Genomic DNA, 24,326 nt, shown 5'->3' on the forward strand with positions numbered 1-24,326 from the left:
CTTTACAAGTTTTATTGGCTTTGCTACTTATTGGATCTATCTACAAAGACGACAACTGGTAGCATCAGGACACTAAAGCAAGTTATAAAGTTAATAGTTTAAGCAAGTCTCTCAAGGTTATTTTCTGGTTATTTTCAAAGTTTCAAAGGTTTAAAAAGTATCTCATTGGTTAAATTTTTCTGGTCTTTTCTGGTATTATGAGCGAAGATATTTCTATGACATCTGGTAATTCGTTTGGTTACGCTCGTAAGGTTCGTGAACCTGAGGTTTATAATGGTGAAAGAGACACTATCGCTGTGAATTCTTGGATTTACTCTTTGGAGTTGTATTTCTCCTTAGTGAAAATCGAACACCCACAAGAAAAGTTGTTGTATGCAGTCTCTTTATTGAGAAAGGATGCTCAATTGTGGTATTCACAGTTAAATACTTTCAATAAAGAGCATGTTCCTCAAGATTGGGACGAACTCAAGGTGGCTCTACGTACCGAATTTGTTCCCATTGATGCCATTGCGAAGGCTCGGGATAATATGGCTAGTCTGGTGCAAACTACAACAGTAAATCAGTATATCAATGACTTCCGTCGTCTGTTGTTGCAAATTCCTGATATGTCTGAGGGCGTTGCTCAAGACAAGTTTATTAGAGGTCTAATTAAGCCTCTACGTTATGCGGTCCGCTCTCAATTTCCCAAAACACTGGCAGACGCTCAACGTATCGCCTTGGCAATTGAAAGTGCAGAAGAGGGTGAGGTAGCTCAACCTATCAAGATGAGAACACCTCAACCTCAGTATGAAGCTATGGATTTGGACGTTATTCGTGACTTGGTAAATGCTCTCAACGGTGGTTCTGGTAGACGAATGGCTCAGTCTAAAAACGGTCGCCGTAACTTTAACAGTGGTAATTTCGCCAGAAATACCGATGTTCAATGTTACAACTGTAAAGGCTGGGGCCACATGCAAGGCGAATGTCCTAGTCCCAGGTCTAGTCGTGGTGGTGGTAATCGACGTTCTGGCGACTCTTTTAACAACCGTTTAAAAGAGTAAGCGTGTTTGACGGGGAGGGAGATCAAGCACGCTCTAAAACAAGATCCCTCAACAGTATTAAACAAGATAATACTGTTCCAACTAATAGTGATGATGTCGAGGATTTACTAGGACTAGATAGTGATCATGAAACAGATGACTTGAAAGCAGACAATACATATCTGTTCAATCTAAAAAAGTCTAATAAAGCATCAACTGATTTGCCCCTGTACTCGTTTGATATCTTTACTAACGATGGTTCACGTAATTGCTACAAGACTATACAAGTACTTTTGGATACGGGTGCAAGCTCAAACTATATCAGTCCTACCCTGGTAAATCCTGCAACTATGAAAGTGACATCACTACAAACCAAGCACGAGGTGGAAACTGCTAACGGTCAAGTCTCAGTGATTAAAGATAAGGTTGAGTTCTCGGTGTCTGCAAATGGCGTTGGCCAACGGATTCAAGCTTATGTATTTGATACTAAGTTTGATCTTATCCTAGGTCAGCAATGGTTTCAGCAATACAAGCCTGTTCCCAACTGGTCTAATAGCTCTTGGTCTATCTCTGGTCCTTATGGTGTGGGTACAACTGTCTTATCCCCAGTTAACTTGGTGTCTAAATCTGAAAGTCTGGTGTACGTTATGAGCAAACGCCAAATGCAACGTTCATTACGCAAAAATAGCATAGACGAGTTATTCTTGGTACATGTGAAGGAATCTGGCTTGCACAACATGGTCGATACTGGCGATAATCTTGGCAAGGCTATCTCTAAGCTCTTAGCAGAGTATAAAGATGTTTTCACGGATAAGTTGCCTCCTGGTTTGCCTCCGGACCGTGGAATTGAACACGTAATCGAAACTGGTGATGCTGAACCAGTCTGCAAGCACCCTTTTAAGATGAGTCCTTTAGAACTAGACGAACTACAACGTCAACTAAAAGACTTATTAGACAAAGGGTTCATCCAGCCTAGTTCTTCGCCTTGGGGGGCTCCTGTTTTGTTTGTCCGCAAGAAGTCTGGTGAACTGCGAATGTGCATCGACTTCAGAATAATCAACTCTTTGTGCACCAAGAAGTTGAATACTCCATTACCTCGTATTGATGAGTGTTTAGAACGATTAGGTGGTGCAAGATACTTCTCTCAGTTCGATCTGACTAGTGGGTATCACCAAATTAGGCTCTCAGACTCGGATGTTCCCAAAACTTGTTTTGTAACTCGTTATGGTGCTTTTGAATGGCTTGTACTACCTTTCGGACTTCGGAACTCACCAGCAGTGTTTCAAAATATGATGAACAAATGTCTGTCTGGTTATGTTGACCGTTTCGTGCAGCTCTATTTGGACGATATTCTGGTCTACTCTAAAACAGCAAAGGAACATCTTGAACACATTCGTCTGGTCTTGGAGAGGTTCAGACAATTCAAGTTGTATGCAAACCCTAAGAAGTGCAAGTTCAATCAAAAAGAGGTTGAATTCTTGGGCATGAAAGTCTCGGCTGATGGTATTCTTCCTTCTGACACCAAGGTAAAAGCTATCAAAGACTGGCCTACACCTACCAATGTACAGGAAGTTCGTCAGTTTGTCGGTTTAGCGTCTCATTACCGAAGGTTTATCCGCCAGTTCTCCTCGGTGGCTGCTCCTCTGACGGAACTAACTAAAGGTACTGGTCCCAAACGTCGTGGTATTATTTGGAGTCAGGAATGTCAAAAAGCTTTCAAGCAATTGAAATTCTTATTGACACATGCTCCTTGTTTACAGCCTCCTGATGTCTCTAAACCGTACATTATTGAAACTGATAGCTCTGACTGTGGTTGTGGTGCTGTTCTCCTGCAAAAAGATGACTCTGGTGCTCTACATCCTCTGGCGTTTGAATCCAAAAAGTTTTCTATGGCTGAACGGAACTACCCTGCACAAGAGAGGGAGCTACTTGGTGTATTACATGCTCTTCGGGTTTGGCGTTGTTTCATCGATGGTGCTGACTATGTGGTATACACGGATCATAACCCTCTTCAGTATCTGAGATCACAAGCAAAACCTACCGCTCGCTTAGTGCGTTGGCTCTCAGAAATTGAAACTTATGATCCTAAGATACTCTACAAGCCTGGTAAAATGAACGAAGTCCCGGATGCGTTGTCACGTCGCGATGGAACTGACTGTATACCTGCAGAATCAAGTATGGAACCTCGCTACTTGTATTCTGTAGACTCTAATATCTTAGTTCACCCTACCGACTGGCCCACATTCTATCTGACAAAACCAGAACTAGTCCCTGACACAGTCAAATCTATCTTAGAGTCGAATCGTGATAAGTTTGTGATAAAGCAAGACAAGGTGTATCGTCTAGTGAAGGTCAATAATCAACAGCTTGAAGCAAGATTCTGTTCTTTCTCAAATCGCGCTACCCTGGTGAATAAGTTCCATGAAGGCTTTGGTCATGCCGGTCAGCTTACGGTATTTGAACTTATGCGCAAACGTGGTGGTGGCCTAACATGCGAACTGATATTCAAACCTGGTTATTAAACTGTAAAGAATGTCAGTTAGCATCTAGTCCTGGCAAAAACAAACATCATGCTCCTATGGTTCCCTTGGATATTCCTCCTGCTTTTGGTCGCTGGCATCTAGATTTTGTTGGTGAATTACCTCTAACAAATCAGGGTAATAAATGGCTCCTAACGGCGGTAGACTATACCACTAATTGGCCTATTGCTCGTGCTGTCCCAGAGGCTACTGCGGAAGCTGTTGCAGACTTTATTATGAGGAATCGTCATGAGTTCGGCTGCCCTCAAGAAATCCTGACTGATCGTGGTGCAAATTTCATGTCTACGGTGGTAAAGTTGTATATGAATCGTATAAAAACAAACCACAAGTTCACATCAGCTTTCCATCCGCGCACAAACGGAAAATGCGAACGACTTAATGGTATTCTCAAGGCTATGCTTAGGAAATACGTCAATGGTGCTATTCATATTTGGGACAAGTTTGTAGATACTGCTCTTTTTGCTGCTCGGGTCCGTCACCATCGTTCTACCGGTTATTCTCCCTTCTACTTGGTATATGGCCGTGAACCTTTGCTTCCTGGTGATTATACTCGTCCTTATTTCGATAAGTTGACTTCTAATGACCCAAGGACAATTGCTGAACACACTGCTCGAGAACTTGAGGATATTGGTCAAATCCGCGCCGCCGCTGCCCATCGAATGAAAATAGTATCTGAGTCTGACAAGAGACGTTGGGATGCTGCTATCGAAAAGCTGGAATTCGAGATTGGTGATCATGTCTTACTCAGAAATGAGCAAAAGTATGGTCTGGAATACAACTGGATAGGCCCTTTTGTCATTGTAGATCGAAACGAGACCAACCATGTTTACAAACTAGAAACTATTGGTGGTGAACCTTACACTTCTTGGGTACATATCGATCGATTAAAAGGTGTCAAGGCTGATTCGATCGATACTCCTTGGTACAATCCCACGGTTTCTCGTGCTGCTTGGCGCTCTGAAATGGGTCTTGACTCAAGGAATAAGGCTACTTCTGACTCGGTTGAACAAGTTGATCAGAGGCGATCAACATTCTCGGGGGGAATGATGTCGTACCCAAACTTAGGTTTAAGCCCAATGTGAAGAAAGCGGCCAGAAGACACCAGCAGGTGCTCGAAGGTTCTGGAAATTATTAGTCAGATGTTTATCTGATTATCATTACCATATCTGGCATTCCCCTTATATGGCTACGACTTCAAATACTAGAAGCTTCCACTTGAGTCACAACTCAGACATTATAGATAGTATAAATATAAGTTGCACTCAATGAAATAAACATCATCTTTCAACACAAATATTAAGTATTAGTTACACTCTATAGTAAGTTAAGCCCTACGACTTATTATACGTATCTCTGGTTATACTTTACAAGTTTTATTGGCTTTGCTACTTATTGGATCTATCCACAAAGACGACATCTTAACCTCGCGCGGTTGGTTAAAGTGAATATTAATTTTTTATTAGATATCAAGCTAATAATACTATTGTAAGACGATCCCATAAGTCGGGCAATAAAGATACAAATAGCAGATTTTAGGTAGTTAGTAGTTTGAGCAAGCAGAAGAAAAAGCGTGGAGGATTTGACTGGACAGAGGTACTGAAGTGGGTTTCCCAGGCCCAAGCGGATTCGATGTATTACGACAGCACGGGATTAACCAGCAAACGACTTGCATTAAAAAACTCGTGGTCTTGCTCAGAATCGAACTAGCGCCAGAAGCGCGACGTAGATATTTAGGCAGTGATTTAACCAAAGGGAAAAAGAGCACATGCCCGCGCGGTTGGTTAAGTGGTATAATCTTCGCCTGCCACGCGAAGGGCCGGGGTTCGATTCCCCGACCGCGCATTTTTTTTCAAAAAAGCAGGTGATTTAACATTGCAAGTTATATGCTCTAAGTGCTAGGTTTTGAATTCGTCAACTATAGTTTTAAGTAGGCAAACGATTTTATTTTTTTTTTTACATGACTTGTAAGACTGATCCCTATGGGGCAAATGTCTAGTCATAAGAGCAGTGAGAGTAAGGAAAACTAACACTAGAACAAAGAATACAAAAAAAAAAAAAAAAAAAAAAAAAAAAAAAAAAACAATTACAAAGGTATAAAAAAAAAAGGGTTGTAAAATAAGGAAAAGAAAAAAATAAAAAGTGAATCAAACTACACCCAGATAGGTGTAGAGAGAGGAGGCAACAGGAGGAGCAACCATTCCAGAAGAACAAGACCAGAGGTGACTTGGGAGCACGGACTGAACTCAGTGTCAGGAAGACAGATCATATCCATTTCCAACATATAGTTTTAAGTAGATGAATGGAAAATAGAAAGATATATTTCACAGCCGCACTCATAAATGTTTGGTGCTTTTGAATGATTTCCTAAACCAAAAAAAAAAAAAAAAAAAAAATTGCATGCTTTCCATCCTTGAATAAGTTCTTCAAAGCATAATAGAATAGCACTATAAATCCTGCAGAATAAAAACCCAGGTTGTTTGTCAAAACAATATAAAAAAAAGAGGAAGGATTCATATTTGGTAGCATTGCCTTTTGCTTGACATGCTTCCGACTAAATGTGCTGTATAACTTTTGTCAAACTACAGCTTTCCAACTCCTTGACTCGGCATCTGTATAGCCAGGCTCTCGAGCTAATATCTGTCACTCTTCTGTTCTCTGCTCTTTCCCATTACCTAATGTAAGCAACAATATAATTATCTTACACATGATCTACTTATTATTTGCTCTGCTTGGCTCAGAGTTTAATTTTTGTTCGTTTGATGTTCATGATCAGCTTTGATTATGCTTCATAACTTTATTGTAATCTGGTTCTTTGTTATTTTTCAAGACATATAAACACATCCTTAGTGTCCCTTTATTTCTTCATAAGTCTACCTGTAAAGTAGGTAATAATAAACCATAAATGATGATACTTATGAACGATAGATGTCTACAAATGACAAGGATGGCACTTTGGATTTTCTAGGCTGTATCATCAGTAGCTTTGAAGCCTTATTAAATGTTACAGAAAGGTGAGAGGAAAAGACGACGATAATTATTCATAAGAAACAGTCTTAACAAGAGTCCAATCATTGATTCTGGTGATCCTGGTGATGTTCATGAAGACGAGGATGATCCGTATAATGAGAAATACGATAATGAGGATTATGTTCCAAGTGAAGAGGAAGATGATGAAGAATATGAAGAGTATGAAGAATATGAAGATGAAGATGACTTGGCATAGAATCTATTGCATGATGAAGAAGTACATACATACTTGTGTCGCTGTTCTGTTTTGTAGTATGCCTAGCAATTGATGTCATTTGATCAGCCTATTTAAAAGCATATTATAAAGTCAAACCATATATATATTTAAATTTGACTTTGTCAGTTCAATGAAAGTGTCATATTAAGAAATCGCAGGAGTTTACAAATCCAAACTGATGCTCGTAGTAAAAAAAAATTTAGAATTTTGGCAATGATTGGGTTTATTTCGCCTTTAGCAGTCAGAGAATCCACCACTGGTGTTATTATACAAACGAATCTATACAGAAAGGAAGTTGCGTTTTTTATTGAGCAAAGTATACAAGTTGAAAAAGTTGGTTGATAAACCAACCGAAAGAAAATTGTATGGGTTTTTTTTAGTACATTGATTTTATGCTATTGTCAATGGACACATTCTCAGATGCAATTCCTGTGTAACTCTCTTTTAACTAAACTTTCCCCACACTGACTTTTTTTTTCAAGTTAGTCATCTTGCTCTTTTTTTTTATTGATTAACTGTCAGAATGGCTTCTCGAAGAATACTGCAACAAGCTCTTGCTCAAACTATTCACCTTGCGACAAAGAGCACAACACTGCCTCTTCTCAGAAGAGCAGGCCCTAACCTGTTGACAACAACGCGTCCTGTTTTGACTACTTTTAATGTTGTTACTAAGCGTCAATATAACTCTCGAGTTGAAGAAGGATTGCCTTTTAAAATCATTGATTTTGATGACATTCAATCCATTGTGAAGAAAGAAGGAAAGGTATTGATTGTCTTTTTTTAATTTTTTTTCTTAATTATGATAGGGATATCAATTAATTGATGTACGTGAACAAAAAGAAGTAGCAGACGGTGTTATTCCAACCGCTAAAAATGTTCCTCTTGTAAGTGATGCAATTGTTATTGTTTTTCGTTAAAATGGCCGTATAGAGTCAATTCAGTTCAGCCTGGAGTTTATCTGATAAGGAATTTCAAGACAAGTTTGGTTTTGAAAAGCCTCAAAAAGATGCAAGTATCATTCTTTATTGTTTGGGTGGCGTTCGTAGCACAAAAGCAGCATTTTACCTTTATGATTTAGGCTATGACAAGTAAGTAGAAGTAACAATGAATCGAAATCTAACTCGTATGATTTCAAGCCTTCAAAACTATGTCGGAAGTTGGGCTGATTATATTGAAAAAGTCAAGAAATAGGAAAGGAGAAAAGAAAGAAAACAAAGAAAAAATAACAAATAAAGAATAGTTCTCCTTTTATTCAAAAGAGGACCCCTTTATTTTGCGTATGTATTTGTGTTGTTCATGTGCCATCAATACGATGTTTTCCATGCAACTTTCATTTTTGTATAATATTTTCTCTCCTATTTTTGCTATTATTTTTATTATTCTTGTTTATTGTTCACTCTCTCTTCCCCCCTTCTTTCTTTTCTCTATTTCTTTATCTTCTTTAACAAACATGGGTGTATGCATATCAAATGAAGAAAAGAATGAAAAGCTTCATAGTTATCAAATCGATAAATCAATTGAACAAGACGATAAGAATAGAAAAAAAGAGTTTAAAATGTTACTCTTAGGTAAACACAAACTATTTATCCACTTCTTCTCATGTTCTTTTAGGCAGTGGCGAGTCAGGAAAATCAACCATCTTCAAACAGATGAAGATTATACATCAAAATGGATATACAACTGAAGAACTAAAGAGCTGGAGAGTCACTGTGTTTCGAAATATCATTCAGTCAGCACAGACAATCGTAAACGCTCTGCGCCAATTTGAGCACCAACTGCAATCAGAAAAACTTGATTATGAAGCGCAAAAAATCATGGACTATCGCTTGACAGACGATTGCATTGACCCGTTGTTTATTGATGCTGTCATTTCTATTTGGAATACATCTGCTGTTGCTACCTTGTTGGAAACAAATTCATCAGATTTTTATTTGATGGATTCAGCCTCATAGTAAAGTACAGACGAGTCTAGTAATGTTTGAACTGACAAAGATAGCTTTTTTGATAATTTGAATCGGATAGGTCAGACAGACTATGTTCCTACTGAACAAGATGTTGTGCATGCAAGATCAAAGACAACTGGTATTGTTGAAACAAGATTTACTATCAACAAGATAACTATTCATATGTTTGATGTGGGAGGACAGCGATCCGAAAGAAAGAAATGGATTCATTGCTTTGAAGCAGTAGATTCTATTGTCTTTTGTGTTTCTTTATCAGAATATGATCAAGTCTTGCTGGAAGAATCAAGACAGAATCGTATGATGGAAAGTCTTGTGTTGTTTGAATCAGTAGTCAATAGCCGTTGGTTTTCTGGAACAACAATCATTATGTTCTTGAACAAAGTTGATATATTTAAGGAAAAGATAAAGAAGATACCATTAGAAAGATACTTTCCTGATTATGGTGGAGGAAAGAAGGTCAATTTAGCAGCAAAATACATCTTGTGGCGATTCAATCAAACAAATCGAGCCAAACTAAAAATCTATCCACAGTAAGTCATTCTTTTTGATTCACTCAACTCATTCAAACATAGTTTAACACAAGCAACTTCGACAACCAATGTAAGTAAACATCATAATACATTCAATGTAACTTATTTCTATTAGATGGACCATACATTCCGAGGGATCAGACAAACACTTATCCAAAGTCAATTGAATGATTCTGGTATCTTATAAAGGAATATGTCTCCTCTTTTCATACTCCTTTTTTCTAAATATAACCTGTAATATACATATATATATAATAATCACTGCTTTTCATTTACTTTCAGGAAATAATAATAATAATAAAGATTGGTAAATTGAATTCCAATGCTTAGAAAAAAAAAAAGAATACTAGAATAAAGAAAGGTACATATTTATTCCCTTCAAAATAGTTGGTATGTGTGTGTGTATGTATGTGTGTGTGTGTACGTACATGAGTTTATTATTTGTAAAACAAGGTACAAAACAAAACTTAAGCAGAAGCAGTAACAACCTTCTTGGCTTGAGTACCTTCACGGAAACCGTTCTTGAAACGACGTTGGACATCCTTCAAGTGGGCCATACGACCAGTACCGGTAGTCTTTCTACGCTTACCCTTTTCAGACCAGTTGACTATAGTATGTTAGTGGGTCATCTCAATGACTCGAAACTACTTACAAGATCTGATCTTGGCAGCAGGATAACCACATTGAGCGCAAGTTTTCTTTTGCTTGTGGAAAGAGCGGTTGCCACAACGACGACACAAAGTGTGAGTTTTGGTGTGACGCTTACCGAATGAGCTGGTACCCTTGGTCTAATCAAGCATGTTAACAATCAAAGTTTCGACATGAGACGAGTTGGATTCCATCAAAAAGAGATCTTGATTTTTGTTGTCGAGTTTCTTTTTTTTCTTATAAATTTTATATTGTATTGACAGTGATTGTTATCGAACATGCTGCATGATGAGTCTAATCAATTTATATTTTATCCTAGCTCGTTTGTTACAAATATATCCAAATTCAAAAAAAAATCCATCCATCCATCCATCTGTTGCTCTAAGGTTCTTTGGTATCTCTTTCCGATGATGATCAACTCGTCCATCCTATCAAAGAACAAGGGAAAAAAAGTACATTACCATTCTTTATGTATTTTATTCAGAAGGAGGATTCAATTGCTCACTGCATTACAGCACCAGAATACATTTCAGAGGAGTTTTAATTTAAGAGTGGGATTTAAAGTTGCTCACTTTGACTGGCCTCTTCATTTTTCACTTTCTTTGTTGCAGGTTGTTGGCTATGATGATTTGATGATGCTCGTTTCTTTTTCATTTCCCTTCGAACAGAAGCAGCAACTGTAGCATCTGCTTTAGCAATCATTCGTAATTTATCAGCTGATTCAGCAGTTGCACGTCTTCTTGGGTATCTTGATACGGTTGCATTGGTGCTTGAGGCTGTGTCTTTTGATTGAGGATCCATGGCCTTTGTCTCGACTTTAGGCAAAATGTTCATTGGTTTTGATTGAGTATGCATTGCTTTTGGCTTGGAATTATCTTCAATAGTAGTGTCGCTATTTTGAATAAGTTTCTTAGTCATTGATGCAGTGTTCGTAGCCTTTCCATTTAAACTAGACTGATCTTCTTGCGTCTTTTCTTTCTCATTATCGACCATAGTAGGCTCGTTGTTTACCGAAAGTGAAGCTGTTCCAATAAGTTTGTGTTGGGATAATTCAGTTGTCTTCTTTTTCTTCTTTTGTGTATCCTCTTGTTGAGGTTTGCTTTGTTGCTTTGATTCAAGTCGCTCTTGACGTTTCTTTTCTCTTCTCGCTTGTTTTTTCTCGCTCTTTTTTTGGAGTTTAAGGCTCTCTTGGTACACAGCATGGTTTATCGATTGAGAAGCACCTGTCTTCTTTGTGGGTTCAGGGATAGAAGGCAAATCATCATCTGGGCTGAATAATGTATTCTCGTGACTCAATGGTCGACTAGATTGCTTCTTCTTTTTATTTGTGCTTAAACCTAAGTTCTGAAAAATATCAAATGGGTTAAAACTATCCTCATCGCTGTCGTCTTCCCCTTCTATTTCATGCTTGTGGTGTTCTGCATCATCATCATACAATTGCCATGGATCTTTTGGCTTCCTATAGATTACTTTATCAGTCATACTCTCTCTTTTGTGATTGATATCATACGCAGGCAAAGTTTGTTTGATTGACATGAATTCACCACTTTCACCTTGATCGTCCCATCCTTCTTGAGAAATGTAATTTCCCATGAGATGGATGGTACTATGGACTGATTAGCAAAAAAAAAAAAGCATTTATAAACACCCTCTATTGACTTTACTTGGGTCCTTTGGATCGAAAGACAACAGATTCACCTTCTAAACAAGTGATGTTCAACACTTGTTGTTCAATCTATACAGATCTTTTAATTTTTTTCAGATAAGATCACTTACCTTTCTCGGAGTAAGTGAACAAAGAAGAAATCGATGGTCTTGGAACTGCATATAGACCGATGTACGTTGCGATCCTTCAAACTGACCAATACTAGCCTACGTTTGTTGCTTAATACACTATCCCATTTACTTTTTTTTTTTTTTTTTTTTTTTTTTAATTCTACCATTGTGATCTTAAAAGAAGCCTGTACTTTTATGACATAGTCTTGCTCAGGAGTCAACTGGATTCCCCAAAGACCTCTTATAAGCATGTTTATTGTTAAAAAAAAAAAAAAAAAATTAAAAATGGTTTCGATTTTCAATTAAATTCCAGTGTTTAAACCACTGTCGATTGGCGTATAACTTAATATCACCTTCCATACCAAATGAAAAGGGTGCAAAGTAAACAAAGTTAACAATGACCAGACAAAACATAATACCATAAACAGCATAACGCTTTTGAACAGACATGGATTCTACAAAATGTTCAAGCAAGAAGGGAACCATAAACACACTGAAATACAAGGCAGGGAAATAGTGGTGAATATAAGTGATACGACCCATCATATAGAACGGAATATAGTGAAAGAACCAACCCAAAAAGAACAATTTGCCTACAGAGCAGAATTGATTCCATCGGCCTGGTGTCATATCAACCAAATGTCTTCTTTTGCGAATCATGTAGACACCTGTAGCCATCACAAAGGAGACAATGGCCAGTGTAGAAGACCACCAAACAACAGGGTTACCAATAAGATAGTATTTAATGGTCTTTTCATCCCAACCACACATGCGAAGGCCCACAGAGACCAAGGGCCATTCAGTAGGACCTGAAGCCAACAAATCATCTTTATCAGGATCAGGCACAAGTGCATTATTGCTATGCCACATCATTACATTCAAATGCCAGAAATCTTGCCAGAAATGAGAACGATACGCATTTTCTGGAGCAGGAGGCAATGCACTGTGATGATTGTCTTCAATGTTCCACCACGTATGAGGGTCCGAGGGCAAACTCTTTCGATCACATACCACTTCTTGTTGTCTAAACCCCCATTGAGGCAAAAGTACATTGTGAGAAGCCAATAGACAGTCTAGGAAGATATGGCGTAATCGGAACCGGGTAGAAAGAGCCTTCACCTGCTTTGTGTCCTTGTCAGACATGTCCTTGACGATTTCTACGCGCCAATTGTCTTGCACATCGCCTACTTCTTCACTACCATAGGCACTCACTTCCCAGTGCTTTGTGGAGACGGGTGCATAGATAGGATGGCTATGGAGGTTGCGATGGGTTGCCAAGTGGTAAAGACGAATGATATCGCCATCTTGAAGGAATTCAAGTGAGTCACTTTCATGTGTCTTTTGTTCTTGCGTAGAGTCATTCGTACGTGGGTATCGCACTTGCCAAAGATTGTTATCATCCTTAAATCCATAACCTGTGATTTGCTGTTGTTTAGAGCCATCAGGATACATATGAGGATGTGAGTGTAAGAGACCACCACCATAAGCAACGTTTTTAATGGTCACATTTGAACCAAAAACAATTTCTAAAGGGTTGTTCTTGAATGAGCTTCCGTTTAGTCTGGCTTGAAATAAGGAACTCATGTTGGCATCTCCAGGTCCACTGTTGCTCAAGAGATAGAAGTGAGCAGCAAAGCTTGCGACATAAATGACTGAGGGAATAGCAATCAGACACACACCACGTGCAAGCCAATGACAAAAATAAGTCTTTTTAGGCATCTGTAAATCACCCAACATGTCCCATAAATCTTCAAGTGTATAGGTACCAGCCAATGCAACAGCAAACAAACCCACCCATTTCACACTATGTGCTTATTTTCAGAACACTCCTAGATGAATCATAACCTACCTCAAGACACAGCCTAATGACATACCAAGCCCAAACATCCAAGCCCACCAAGCCAATGAAAATGGTCTAAACAATAAAGCATGAATAGCTATGCATAAATTAAAACAGGCTTACTCGTCTCTCTTGGATCGAAATCCAGCCAGACAGAAAAAAGTAGCACCTGTAAAGAACAAGAGCATGGAATCCAACAAGACAAAGCGACTGATAGTCAATAAGGCATTGTCCAATAAGACCATGGTGGCTGCTAAAATACATGATTTTATCGATAGACCAAGATAGCGGGCAGTACCATAGGCTAAAGGAACCAACATCACACCCCAAGCAGCATTAAAGACACGCATGGTGACGATATCTAAATCATCAGGATAAGCTTGACCTGATTCAAAGCTGAATGATCCATTGTAATTGGCCAAGACACCAGAAAAGCCAACCAACATTTTACCCAAAGGTGGATGTACATCAAAATAGAATTCGTTTTTTAAATAAAACGAACCAAACTATCCTTCATGTCAGTTTACATACAATACTAATTTTTTTCTTTTTCTTTTTACCTTGCCAAAATGTGCCTATGTCGAATGAGTTAGTTTGAGATAATAAAACAAGTACTACTTACCTCATCCCAAATGACTTTTCTTGCTTTACCAATCAATCGAAATCTTGTCCAGACAGAGATAAGTGTGAGTAGAGTAGCAGCAATCCAATGCTGATATTTTCGAATGAATTCTGTTGACTAAATCACAATGTTAGAATAAGAAATACACATACGCATATAAAGATGTTGCCTTTGTCTTTTGATTTGATTTAAATATCTTGGATTCTTTTTCACAATAAAAATCAACAGATTCAAATGTATCACTGTACTTTGGTGGTGGTGAATCTGGTGTAGGTGTGAAATGATGTCTTCTTTTTAGTGTATCCATCTTGTCTACAGATAGAAGAAGAAAAGTAAAAATAAAAGACATTCTTGTCATTTTATGGTTGTGTTTTGTTTACTTTCTTACATATTTAATTAAAGCACTTGTCAAAGAAAATTTAAGTTTTATCCGAGCTTAAAAAAAAAAAAGCCCCTCCTCCTTTTTTCATTATTTAAGGGGAAAAATGCTGCGACATGCTTGTAGACTTAAGCGACCTATAAGTGTAGCACCTATGGTAGATATTAGTACACCTGTAAGTTAGACTAGAAATCAATTTTGTTCTCATTGAAAAGTTAGCCATTCTTAGAACTACTACATATTATATCAGGACAAGATCGTTATGACTATTACACCGAGATGCATCATTGTCGAGCTATTATTCACCATGCAAATCACTTGGATCGGTTTGTAGGACCACCTCGATCCAACATGATTGTCCAATTAGGAGGATCGCATGTGGAAGATATGGCTACAGCAACCAAGATCCTTCAAGATCAAGGTTATGCAGAGGTCAATATCAACAATGGTTGCCCTAGCCCTAATGTACAACATGGTAGTTTTGGTGCTGTCTTGATGAAGACACCTCAGACTGTAGCTGATATATTGACTGCCATGGACAAGATGGGCGTAACCATGCCTGTCACTGTCAAGTGTAGAATAGGAGTAGATCATCAAGACACCATGGAGTTCTTGCATGACTATGTCCATACTCTATTGACAAAGACATCAAAACCACCTCCTCATTTGATTGTTCATGCAAGGAAATGTATTTTGAAAGGACTTTCACCTAAACAGAACAGAAGTATACCACCACTCAATTACGAAAGAGTGTATCAGTTAGTAGAGACATTCCCTGACTTGGTTGTCTCTATCAATGGTGGATTCAATACAGTAGAAAGTATTCAAAAAGCATTAGACAAAGTAGACGGCTGTATGATTGGACGCAAAGGTAGAGTAATTCTGTAAAATCCAATCACTCAACTTTCTTTAAAGTCATGGATGAACCCTTGTTTTTACAACAATTAGATTGTGCTCTTTATGACCAAACACCCAAATCTGTTGATCAGATTGTTCAAGATTACTTGGATTATGCAGATAGACTATACGCTACAAAGCCAAATGACGACTACCATCCTCCTCCTCCTACACTCATGATTCGACCTTTAATGGGCTTATACAAAGGTCGAGTGGGTCGAAACTTTCGTCGGGAAATCCAGCATACATTAAAAGCAGATACTCCTTTACATCTTTTTCATGCTATTGTCATGCGTGCAATTCATGAAAGCAATAGTATGTTATAAGGTTTAATGTACATGGTGTAAAATAAAAAAAAAGAGGAATGCTGATCTAATGAGACAAGTACTTTCTACCCTTCATACGACGTCTGTTAATCACACGACGACCATTTTTGGTGGCCAATCTAGCCAAAAATCCATGTCTTCTTTTACGTACAAGTTGAGAAGGTTGATAAGTGTTACCATAAGTGACAAAACGCATTTGTGTGGTAAAAGGATTACGGAAGGCACCCATACTATAACTGTTAGATTAGCTTAATAAATCCAGAATCTTACGTGGCAGATAGAATGGGAGACACAGCAGGTCTAGCTGCAGCAAGAGTAGCAGCTGAAGCAAAGCGTGTAGTGGTTGTTGACCATAACTGTTGAAGGAACATGGTGTAAAGGTAAAGAAGAAAAAAAATTATGGCAGTCCCCTTGGAGTATTGTCACCCCTTGTATGACTAACCAATGAGAAAACGATTTATATCGGAGAGTGAATATCCTTTAAAGGTAACTCGCTTAAAGCGGCTTATTTTGTGATCTGACAAGACAGTCGTTGTGGGTCTATTTAAATGAATATGTAGTTAAAATATAAAAGAAGCTAAGTTTTCTTCCAAATTTAGTGGAATATTGCCACTGTTTTTTCTTTTTATGCATAGTTCAACAAATGTATACTTTTACTGCGTACACAACATCAGCTGTTATGTAAATTGATACAGCACCCAATAAAAGTATGATCCAATATGAGTAATAAGGAATATTCATGCCAATTTATCCTTAAGACTCCGAACTCTTTTTTTTTTTCTCTCTCTCTTTCTTTTTACATTCTCTTTCTTTATTATTACAATGGCTAAAGACTCACTTGAGTCAGGAATTTCTTTACTTACTCGTTGTTATCCTTATGGAGCTCTACCTCCTGAAATTGATGACCAAGGCAATATAGAGTATAAAGTAATATGGCTTGTTTCATGACTGTAGTCTTAATTCGTTGCAATAGCTTAAACTTATCAATCCTTCACTTGAAAGACTAGAGCATTTAATTACTCAAATGAAATGGAGGTTGGCTTCTTTATGATACTGATTGAGTACTCAATAAACAATTAGATTATCAGAAGGAAATGGAGAAGCTGTTTATGAAATTGGTGTTGATGATGATGGCACGATTAAAGGTACATTCAAGTTGTACACACATAAAATTAAAAAAAAACACACAGGTTTAACACAAGAAGATATGTGTACATCCATACAAACACTACGTACAATGGCCACTGCTTTAGAAGCCGATATTTCTATCATGCGAGAATTTAAATTGGACACCATCATTGATTTAAAAGTAGCAGAAATACTTGTCAAAAAAAGACCGAGTGACGATGAAACCCAGCACTTTACTGACTTGCGCATTGTGCTTGTGGGAGGGCTAGGCGCAGGTAAATCAACATTGGTCAGCCATCTTGCTCATGGTGCCAGAGACAATGGCCGAGGAAGAGCTCGATTGAATCTACTGCGGCATCGTCATGAACTAGAGTCAGGTCGAAGTTCGTCTATTTCGCATGAAATCATTGGATATGATTCAGAGGGTCATTTAGTAAACTATGCCACCACTAATGTCAGTACTTGGGAGCAAATATGCGAATCCAGCAATAAGATTATCACCTTTCTAGACACATGTGGGTATCCCAAATACTTGAGGACAACGATCTCTGGTCTGATGGGCTACGCACCTGATTACGCTTGTCTGGTGGTTGCAGGAAATGCAGGCGCAGTGACAGACATGACTCGAGAACATTTATCAATTGCTGTCATGTTGGATGTACCTGTGTTTGTCGTGATTACCAAGGCTGATATTGCGACACCGGATCAATTGAGAAGTACATTGCACTCCTTGTTAAGTATGCTGAAATCACCTTGGATGAGTAAAGTGCCTGTGGTTGTCCAGACAGAAAACGATTTGGTGACATGTGCTTCTCATTTTGCTAGAAGGGGGCCAGAATTGCCTATTTTTATGGTCTCGAATGTGACTGGATCCAAGATACCTTTATTGCAACAATTCTTTCATTACCTCCCTAAACCAACTCGCTTAGATTATGATGCTTTATTAGAAGAACCCGTTGAATTTCAAATAGAGGAAGTGTATTCCTTGCCAGGTAAGCTATAAGAGGAGGAGGGGAGAGAGAGAGAGCTTAGTACATGGCTTATACCGTCTTAGATGTAGGCACTGTTGTGGGTGGTGTATTAAGCCAAGGTCGAGTCAACATCCAAGACCATCAAGATTATTATTTAGGACCTAATGCAAAAGGAGACTATGTCAAGGCTCATGTGATATCCATTCATCGGCATCGAGTTCCTGTTCATTTTGTGCATTGTGGTCAAACAGCTACTATGGCATTAGACTATCCATCCGACTGGAAGATTCATAAGGGCATGGTTTTGCTGGGCACAGATCAGCCTGAAAGTTATTTTGAATTTGAAGCTGAATTGGTAGTTTTGTTTCATGCAACAGGTGTGTTTCATGGTACGTGTGGTATGATTCATTCTGGTTCCATTCGTCAACATGCTCGAGTGATATCAGTCACAAACGAGAAAGAAGACCATGCCATTCATTCGGGTGGACAAGGCAAATGTACATTTCGATTTATGTATGAACCTTGTTATTTGCGTTTGGGAGCTCAAATATTATTTATGGAAGGCAAATCAAAGTGCTTGGGAAGAGTGACACACTTGAAGAAGTGATGCTCTATATATATATATATATATATTTTGCAGGAAAGTGCGAGAAAACTAAATTCAATGGCCGAATGTGACACTATAAAGCCTTGCCTTTTTTCTATTTTTTCTTTTTTCTTCTTTGATCATTACACTATGCAGATTTTGCCACTCCTTACACCCACGCATTACAATACAAAGAAACGACCAAGGTCATATACAGACGACTTTGAGTCCCATTATTTAAAAAAGAGGTTAATTTCTACTATGAAGCCTGACTTTAAACCTATGACTCCTCCTATTTCATCAAGGGGAAATGCAACCAGTATCAACACTACATCCACTCCTCGCATCCATATGCTCAATGTCAATGGAACAATGCTTCCCATGGAACAAAAACCGGGTCAATCGAAATACACAATTCCCGATTTTGTCTTGTCAGACAAACCTAAAAAGTAAGAACCTATATTATGCCTAAATGACCTCTTACTCATCTATACATTCTAGTTTGCTATCAGGTCCATTAGTATTATATCAAAAGAGCACACTGTGCCAATCACCTACAATCACAGAATTAAGCGACAGTGACAGTATTACGAGTGAAGAGTTCGATGAGGAATATGAGCCAATGGATCTCGACTAAATTTATTTATTTATGTATTGCATATTCAATTAACATTCTTTACGCTAAAAAAGTAAAGATAAAAATACCCAGTTTATTTATTTGAATAAAAAGGATGATGTCTCTCTCTCTCTCTCTCTCTCTTTTTTTTCTCTATTCTGTTTAGTATGAAAAGACTTGTAAAAATAATTGTATCAGTGATTTTGATCAGTGTTGCCTTGGTGGCATTAGTACACAAAACTTCTCCTGATGTCTCTTATGACTTGGATTTACTAAACAGGTTCTGTCAGTCAAAAGAAAGTAACAAAGTAAACTATCTATTTGAACACACAGAAAGTGATCGACATCTCAAGAGTAATGTATGGGATGGTGTGCCTGTCAAAGGTGCAATATATATGTTTGTCAGAAACGAGCAACTGCAAGATGCCCGTGCCACAATGCGCAGTATTGAGGATCGATTTAATAGTCAACAGGTCAATGGGAGTTATCCTTGGATCTTTTTAAATCACCAGAGATTTACGCCTGAATTTATCAAATATATTAGAAAAGTCGCCAATGATCCAGATCAAGTATATTTTGGGCGTGTTGATCTAGAAGCGTGGCATTATCCAGCCTGGATTGACTCACATCGAGCTGAAAATGCTGTGAAGCGAATGGTTGCTTTAGGCATCCAAAACTCATATAGTCTATATCATCGTCAACGTATGAGGTAAACTAGGATGTATACACAACCGGATTTTCTTATCTGTGATCGATATAGATATCAAACAGGCTTGTTTTTTCATCATTCATTGTTTGATACAGTGGAATATGTATGGCGTGTAGAGGCAGGCACTGTGTATGCATGTGATATGTTGTCTTCTGTGCATGACCCCTTTGTAGCCATGAAATTAGGGAATAGGAAATTAGGTAAGAAACGTATAAGTCAATGAAGTCTTATTAACAACCCTATGAGGATTTACTGTTACGATGAAGGAGAACCCTGGTTCTGTGTTTAGTCTATGGCCAGCTTCACTACAATACATTCGAGAGAATGCAAACATGATTGTGCCTATTGAAGACGGCATTATGCCTTGGCTTATGAACCGAAAACATGAATACAATTTCTGTTATATATGGCCAGACCAAGAGTTAGTCAGTATAGCGTATTTAAGATCCGAGGAATACAAGGCCTATTTTCATTATCTTGACCTTGTGGGTGGTTTCTTTTACGAAAGGTAAAGATGTTGTTCCATCACAACCCTATTCATGCTATTATAGATGGACAGATGGATCAGCAAAGACAATTGCAGCAGCCATGTTTTTAAAAAAGAAAGAAATCAAGTTCTTTAATAATATTGGATTTACAGATGCTGCTGCTACTCATTGTCCTTTTGGAAGTAAACTTATGGACCGATGTACATGTGATTACCAAGAGAATTATAGTAAGTTGAAAAATACCATAATTGTCCACTCACCCACAAATAGATTTCAAAAGAAACAGTTGTACTATTAATTTACTTCGATACATTGATCCACCCGCTATCGAAAATATGGTTTCTTTTGCCAAACAAAAATTGATACAAGAAGAGAAAAACTAAGGTTTAATCTTCCTCGTCTCATTTCCAACACAAAATAAAACTTTATGCTATATCCTCGCTTCTTTTCTTTTTTTTCTTTTTTTTTATGGCTTCATCAAGTAATGGACTTGCTGTTTCTTTTGAGACAAAATTAGATTTGTCAGATAGTGGTTCTTTGTAATGTAAGATGTCTTTTAGCAATTTCTGATACTTTTTATAGTCTTCCTTCCAGTCTATTTTTACCTCGAACCAGTTACTTCAATCAAAAGAATGCAGCCCAAATTCAGCAGCTACTCCTACGACGCAATAGGCTGGAGTCATTAAAAGCTTACGAAAAAGCATTGATGCAATTCAAACAACACTTGATAGAACTATCACTTCGAGAAAACAGCCTTGGGCAATTTCCACATGAAGTCTTGATGTTTGACCATTTGATTTCGCTCTCTTTAGCACATAATGCATTGACATGCATCGACATGGGTATTTTACCTCGATTACCTCATTTGCAATGGCTTAATTTAAGTCATAATCAACTGGAAACATTGCCCTCAGACCTTGTCTGTTGCCATCAATTAAGAGGATTAGACTTGGAAAATAACCATATTCAGAGTAAGATATATATATATATATATATATATATATATACAATTAACTAGGATTCTCATACAATCATAGCCTTTCCTCAAGTCATATTCTATCTTACACGCCTTGAGATCTTAATGATACAGAAGAACAAGATTAAATCTATGCCTCCTCATTATCGTCTTCCAGATTCACTCTCTACACTCAACTTAGCCTTCAACATGTTCACTCAAGTACCCAGCTTACTGACTGACTATCCACCTTGCTCCATCACACACCTTTATCTCTCTGGGAACCCACTAGGAAAACTTCCTTCTTCTTTCTTGTCGACAGGCTATACACACCTTGTCAGTCTTGATTTACATTCTTGCCAATTGGCCACACTAGATAACGTGATTTGCAAACGACTCTCGCACTGTAAAGACTTTCGACGCTTCAATCTGGCCATCAACCAATTAACAGAGATACCAACAGAGATAGGTCTACTAACACAACTCCAATGGCTCAACTTGAACGATAACCAGATCACTCATCTACCTCCTACCATGATCCATTTAATTTGTCTTGTTAAACTAGGCCTTGTTCAAAACCGAATTCAATCCATACCGCCTTTTCTGTTTGTCTACATGAGTCAGTTACAGAAACTAGATATTCGTCGTAACCAGATCAGACACATGCCGCCTTCAATACTTGCTTTGGCGCCTCAGCATGAAGTGCATGAACACATTGATTTGTCTGTGCCGCATACTATCTTTTGTAATCAACAGCATGGGTCTTTGAGAACACTGTTGTTGTATGAAAATCAAGCCATGGAGCATGTCGATGGTATTCTTTATGATTTAGGTGAATGTGACACTGTTCAGCTCATGTCGTTAAGAGAGGCCTATCGTATTTTACAAGTCGCCAGATCGTCCAAAGACGCAGAGGCATTGCTTCTCAAAGCATTTGTGTCACCTAAAAACCCACATACAGTCCATGGACTGTCTGAGATTGATAGTCACGAAGAAGAAGAAAAAGAAAGACACCATTTAGTCACTCAAGTCAGTTCTCTAAAAGAACTCTCCCTTCGGTCTCATCTAAACAGGTTCTGTCAAACCACACAAGACATAAGCCATCGACGGGACCAAGATAGGCATGCATTTGTAGACAAAGCATTGCCTGAGTCCATCGTACCTGATTTGATTTATGCTTCTGCTTACCGTTCTGCTAAACAATGTGATCTTTGTCATGGATGGTATACTGTCTCTCATTTTCAGATAGGTTATTTGGCTAGACTGTGTAACAACCGACTTCAGGTGCCTATTCGGTTCGCTATGTGTTCTTTTCACTGTGCTATTCAAGCCATGATCAAATTACATCAAGCTTCTTTAGATTGCCAGCCCATGCCGCCTAAACCAGTCAGCACAGGTAAGTATGAGACTATACACTCTGATGCGCTAAAAAAAACGATACGTAGAACCTACAAGAACGATCAGGGACAGAGTGACTCAATTGGCATCGACATTGTTAAGTGAAAGAAGAGATCCACCTGCCATCATGTCCATCACATCAAGAATTGTAGGAAGCATTCTTCATACAGAACAACCCACACTGCCTCTATCTACACCTACACCTCATCCTACTGCATTCCAACATCTTCCAAGAGATGCTATCCGCTTAGAAAGATTTTGATTCTTGCTTAAAATAAAGAAGAGTACATTGCTAAGGTTTTGACTGAAAACTGCTATTTTCGCTTTTAAGTGTCCAAATGTTTAGCAAAATATACATATATATATATAAGAAAGTTTCGATAAAACCAATTCTTTTTGCTATTCTGTAAAGCATTAATAGCAAGATGACACTAAAAAATAAAGGAAAAGAAAGAGTTTTTCAAAATTATCATGAACAAGAGAATAATTGAAAGGTTCAGTTATCTGTTAGTTATCGACATTTCTGGCTTAAGCCCAACAAACTTGCTTTATAACCATGTTATTGAATGAACTGTCAATATCTTTGATACTATCATACTAGTCTTGGCTTACGCCTCTTAATTCAAAATAGCTCTAATGATCTGAAAATCCTGACTTATTTTTTGAGTAGAAGTAGTCGTACTCTTTTTTTTTTCTGGAGTGTTTAGTTCGTTTAGCTTTTATCTTTCTTAAGTTTATACAATTGAAATCTATTTGATTGACCAACGCTCTACATAACATAGCTTTGCTTTTCTAAAGCAATGAATTATCGTAAGACCATGCAAGGTTTATTCTATATGGATGAAGGCTACACCCAGCCACTAAGACTAGCTTCCAATGCAGTACAACCACTATCGCCTGTTGTTCCCTCTACAAAAAGATCTGCTTCTGATATTCCTCTAGGCAAAATTTTTACGTCTCTTTAGAACTGTAGCACGAACAATATTAGCAAATAACATTTTCCGTGAGTTGAATACCAAGAAAAGACCAAACCTCAATGCACTGAAGGCCAAGTCTTTCAAGAGTAATATTCTAAGAGGTTTCTTTGCTGAAATAGACACATTAGGTAGTTTAGAACTATGAGGATTTGCAAGCCGATTGACACATGATAACAACCTGCCATTCACAGGAAATAAAGGGCGCCAAGACTATGTTAAACAAAATTTCGATGCCATTACTCAATCCATCAAAGATTGTACCTCTAAAGCTGCTCCATCTGCTGAAACCGATAAATCCTCTGAAAGATATTGAGCATTCTTAACTATCCAAAGACAGACAGCAGCTTTGAAAGTAAGACGACGTTTGAAGCATATCAAAAGAATTGCTATGAAGTTGTCGAATACCTCAACATCGTCTTGTGCACCTTCAAGTCCCAAACATGTTGACAAGAATGACGTTGGTGTTTTTCGTGTTGAAGAAATCAAGTTCAAAGAGTGGAATACAATCAAAAAGGATCTCTCTTTCTCTGGTATTGACAATGGTATCTACAATCTTTCCGTTACGACACCTTTTGATTTGGATTAATTGTCATTTCATCTAAGAAGATGCCGATATTGACGCTTCCATGTTAACATGGCCTCCACGTAGTATCTTAAAATCGAGTCAAGTAGACTCTTTCTGTGGACACGCTAAGGCAAGAAAAAAGTTGGAG

The 24,326-nt window shown here is 38.0% G+C and overlaps 12 protein-coding genes and 1 non-coding gene across 13 annotated transcripts; 9 read left to right on the forward strand and 4 right to left on the reverse strand.

Annotated features, from left to right (window-relative positions):
• The first annotated feature begins 5,330 nt into the window (after positions 1-5,330).
• On the forward strand, positions 5,331-5,401 carry B0P05DRAFT_t54. Its single transcript has one exon. It is a non-coding gene; the product is annotated as a tRNA-Gly (tRNA).
• Positions 5,402-6,114: 713 nt separating this feature from the next.
• On the forward strand, positions 6,115-6,992 carry B0P05DRAFT_597490 (uncharacterized protein; the record flags this gene model as incomplete). Its single annotated transcript, XM_051583155.1, has 4 exons — positions 6,115-6,236; positions 6,407-6,440; positions 6,485-6,570; positions 6,611-6,992. 4 exons carry the CDS (start codon positions 6,115-6,117, stop codon positions 6,780-6,782), a joined length of 414 nt encoding a protein of 137 aa, XP_051433773.1. The 3' UTR covers positions 6,783-6,992.
• A 517-nt stretch (positions 6,993-7,509) lies between these two features.
• B0P05DRAFT_450041 (Rhodanese-like domain-containing protein) lies at positions 7,510-7,985 on the forward strand (the record flags this gene model as incomplete). Its single annotated transcript, XM_051573873.1, has 4 exons — positions 7,510-7,566; positions 7,610-7,687; positions 7,734-7,891; positions 7,940-7,985. Coding segments are annotated over 4 exons (339 nt in total), but the record flags the coding sequence as incomplete, so codon positions are not given.
• A 467-nt stretch (positions 7,986-8,452) lies between these two features.
• Positions 8,453-9,412, forward strand: B0P05DRAFT_472061 (guanine nucleotide binding protein, alpha subunit; the record flags this gene model as incomplete). Its single annotated transcript, XM_051574654.1, has 3 exons — positions 8,453-8,754; positions 8,800-9,297; positions 9,340-9,412. 3 exons carry the CDS (start codon positions 8,453-8,455, stop codon positions 9,410-9,412), a joined length of 873 nt encoding a protein of 290 aa, XP_051433775.1.
• Positions 9,413-9,764: 352 nt separating this feature from the next.
• Positions 9,765-10,139, reverse strand: B0P05DRAFT_579822 (60S ribosomal protein L37; the record flags this gene model as incomplete). The annotated part of the gene is made up of 3 exons (XM_051581965.1): positions 9,765-9,904; positions 9,950-10,085; positions 10,119-10,139. The coding sequence occupies 3 exons, from the start codon at positions 10,137-10,139 to the stop codon at positions 9,765-9,767; spliced, it is 297 nt and encodes a 98-aa protein (XP_051433776.1).
• Positions 10,140-10,503: 364 nt separating this feature from the next.
• B0P05DRAFT_597493 (uncharacterized protein) lies at positions 10,504-12,028 on the reverse strand (the record flags this gene model as incomplete). The annotated part of the gene is made up of 4 exons (XM_051583156.1): positions 11,886-12,028; positions 11,722-11,817; positions 11,610-11,680; positions 10,504-11,551 (listed from the first exon to the last, which is right to left on the reverse strand). The coding sequence occupies exons 1-4, from the start codon at positions 11,970-11,972 to the stop codon at positions 10,504-10,506; spliced, it is 1,302 nt and encodes a 433-aa protein (XP_051433777.1). The 5' UTR covers positions 11,973-12,028.
• On the reverse strand, positions 12,001-14,490 carry B0P05DRAFT_638252 (Dolichyl-phosphate-mannose-protein mannosyltransferase-domain-containing protein; the record flags this gene model as incomplete). The annotated part of the gene is made up of 6 exons (XM_051583683.1): positions 12,001-13,525; positions 13,571-13,636; positions 13,685-14,067; positions 14,122-14,136; positions 14,184-14,300; positions 14,332-14,490. 6 exons carry the CDS (start codon positions 14,488-14,490, stop codon positions 12,001-12,003), a joined length of 2,265 nt encoding a protein of 754 aa, XP_051433778.1.
• Positions 14,491-14,716: 226 nt separating this feature from the next.
• Positions 14,717-15,785, forward strand: B0P05DRAFT_472151 (dihydrouridine synthase-domain-containing protein; the record flags this gene model as incomplete). The annotated part of the gene is made up of 3 exons (XM_051574657.1): positions 14,717-14,737; positions 14,782-15,433; positions 15,478-15,785. The coding sequence occupies 3 exons, from the start codon at positions 14,717-14,719 to the stop codon at positions 15,783-15,785; spliced, it is 981 nt and encodes a 326-aa protein (XP_051433779.1).
• Positions 15,786-15,831: 46 nt separating this feature from the next.
• On the reverse strand, positions 15,832-16,014 carry B0P05DRAFT_472020 (ribosomal protein L34-domain-containing protein; the record flags this gene model as incomplete). Its single annotated transcript, XM_051574653.1, has 1 exon — positions 15,832-16,014. One exon carries the CDS (start codon positions 16,012-16,014, stop codon positions 15,832-15,834), a length of 183 nt encoding a protein of 60 aa, XP_051433780.1.
• Positions 16,015-17,022: 1,008 nt separating this feature from the next.
• Positions 17,023-18,491, forward strand: B0P05DRAFT_472080 (P-loop containing nucleoside triphosphate hydrolase protein; the record flags this gene model as incomplete). Its single annotated transcript, XM_051574655.1, has 2 exons — positions 17,023-17,905; positions 17,968-18,491. 2 exons carry the CDS (start codon positions 17,023-17,025, stop codon positions 18,489-18,491), a joined length of 1,407 nt encoding a protein of 468 aa, XP_051433781.1.
• Positions 18,492-19,253: 762 nt separating this feature from the next.
• Positions 19,254-20,666, forward strand: B0P05DRAFT_588049 (nucleotide-diphospho-sugar transferase; the record flags this gene model as incomplete). Its single annotated transcript, XM_051582633.1, has 5 exons — positions 19,254-19,795; positions 19,847-19,995; positions 20,042-20,303; positions 20,347-20,510; positions 20,554-20,666. The coding sequence occupies 5 exons, from the start codon at positions 19,254-19,256 to the stop codon at positions 20,664-20,666; spliced, it is 1,230 nt and encodes a 409-aa protein (XP_051433782.1).
• Positions 20,667-20,734: 68 nt separating this feature from the next.
• On the forward strand, positions 20,735-23,068 carry B0P05DRAFT_545666 (uncharacterized protein). Its single transcript, XM_051578664.1, has 3 exons — positions 20,735-20,822; positions 20,866-21,254; positions 21,321-23,068. The coding sequence occupies exons 1-3, from the start codon at positions 20,752-20,754 to the stop codon at positions 22,739-22,741; spliced, it is 1,881 nt and encodes a 626-aa protein (XP_051433783.1). The 5' UTR covers positions 20,735-20,751; the 3' UTR covers positions 22,742-23,068.
• A 368-nt stretch (positions 23,069-23,436) lies between these two features.
• On the forward strand, positions 23,437-23,926 carry B0P05DRAFT_588051 (uncharacterized protein; the record flags this gene model as incomplete). Its single annotated transcript, XM_051582634.1, has 3 exons — positions 23,437-23,535; positions 23,579-23,741; positions 23,805-23,926. The coding sequence occupies 3 exons, from the start codon at positions 23,437-23,439 to the stop codon at positions 23,924-23,926; spliced, it is 384 nt and encodes a 127-aa protein (XP_051433784.1).
• Positions 23,927-24,326: the final 400 nt, after the last annotated feature.

This window comes from Gilbertella persicaria (genome assembly GCF_025201335.1).
Source record: "Gilbertella persicaria strain CBS 190.32 chromosome Unknown B0P05scaffold_25, whole genome shotgun sequence".
In the NCBI taxonomy this organism is placed as follows: Eukaryota; Fungi; Mucoromycota; class Mucoromycetes; order Mucorales; family Choanephoraceae; genus Gilbertella; species Gilbertella persicaria.

Excerpts from the sequence above, each read along its gene's own strand:
- B0P05DRAFT_545666 (XM_051578664.1), top strand. The coding sequence starts at position 20,752 with ATGGCTTCATCAAGTAATGGACTTGCTGTTTCTTTTGAGACAAAATTA. Across the intron at positions 20,823-20,865 it reads TTGTCAGATAGTGGTTCTTT|TCTTCCTTCCAGTCTATTTT; the intron begins GTAATGTAAGAT and ends TACTTTTTATAG. Across the intron at positions 21,255-21,320 it reads GGAAAATAACCATATTCAGA|CCTTTCCTCAAGTCATATTC; the intron begins GTAAGATATATA and ends ATACAATCATAG.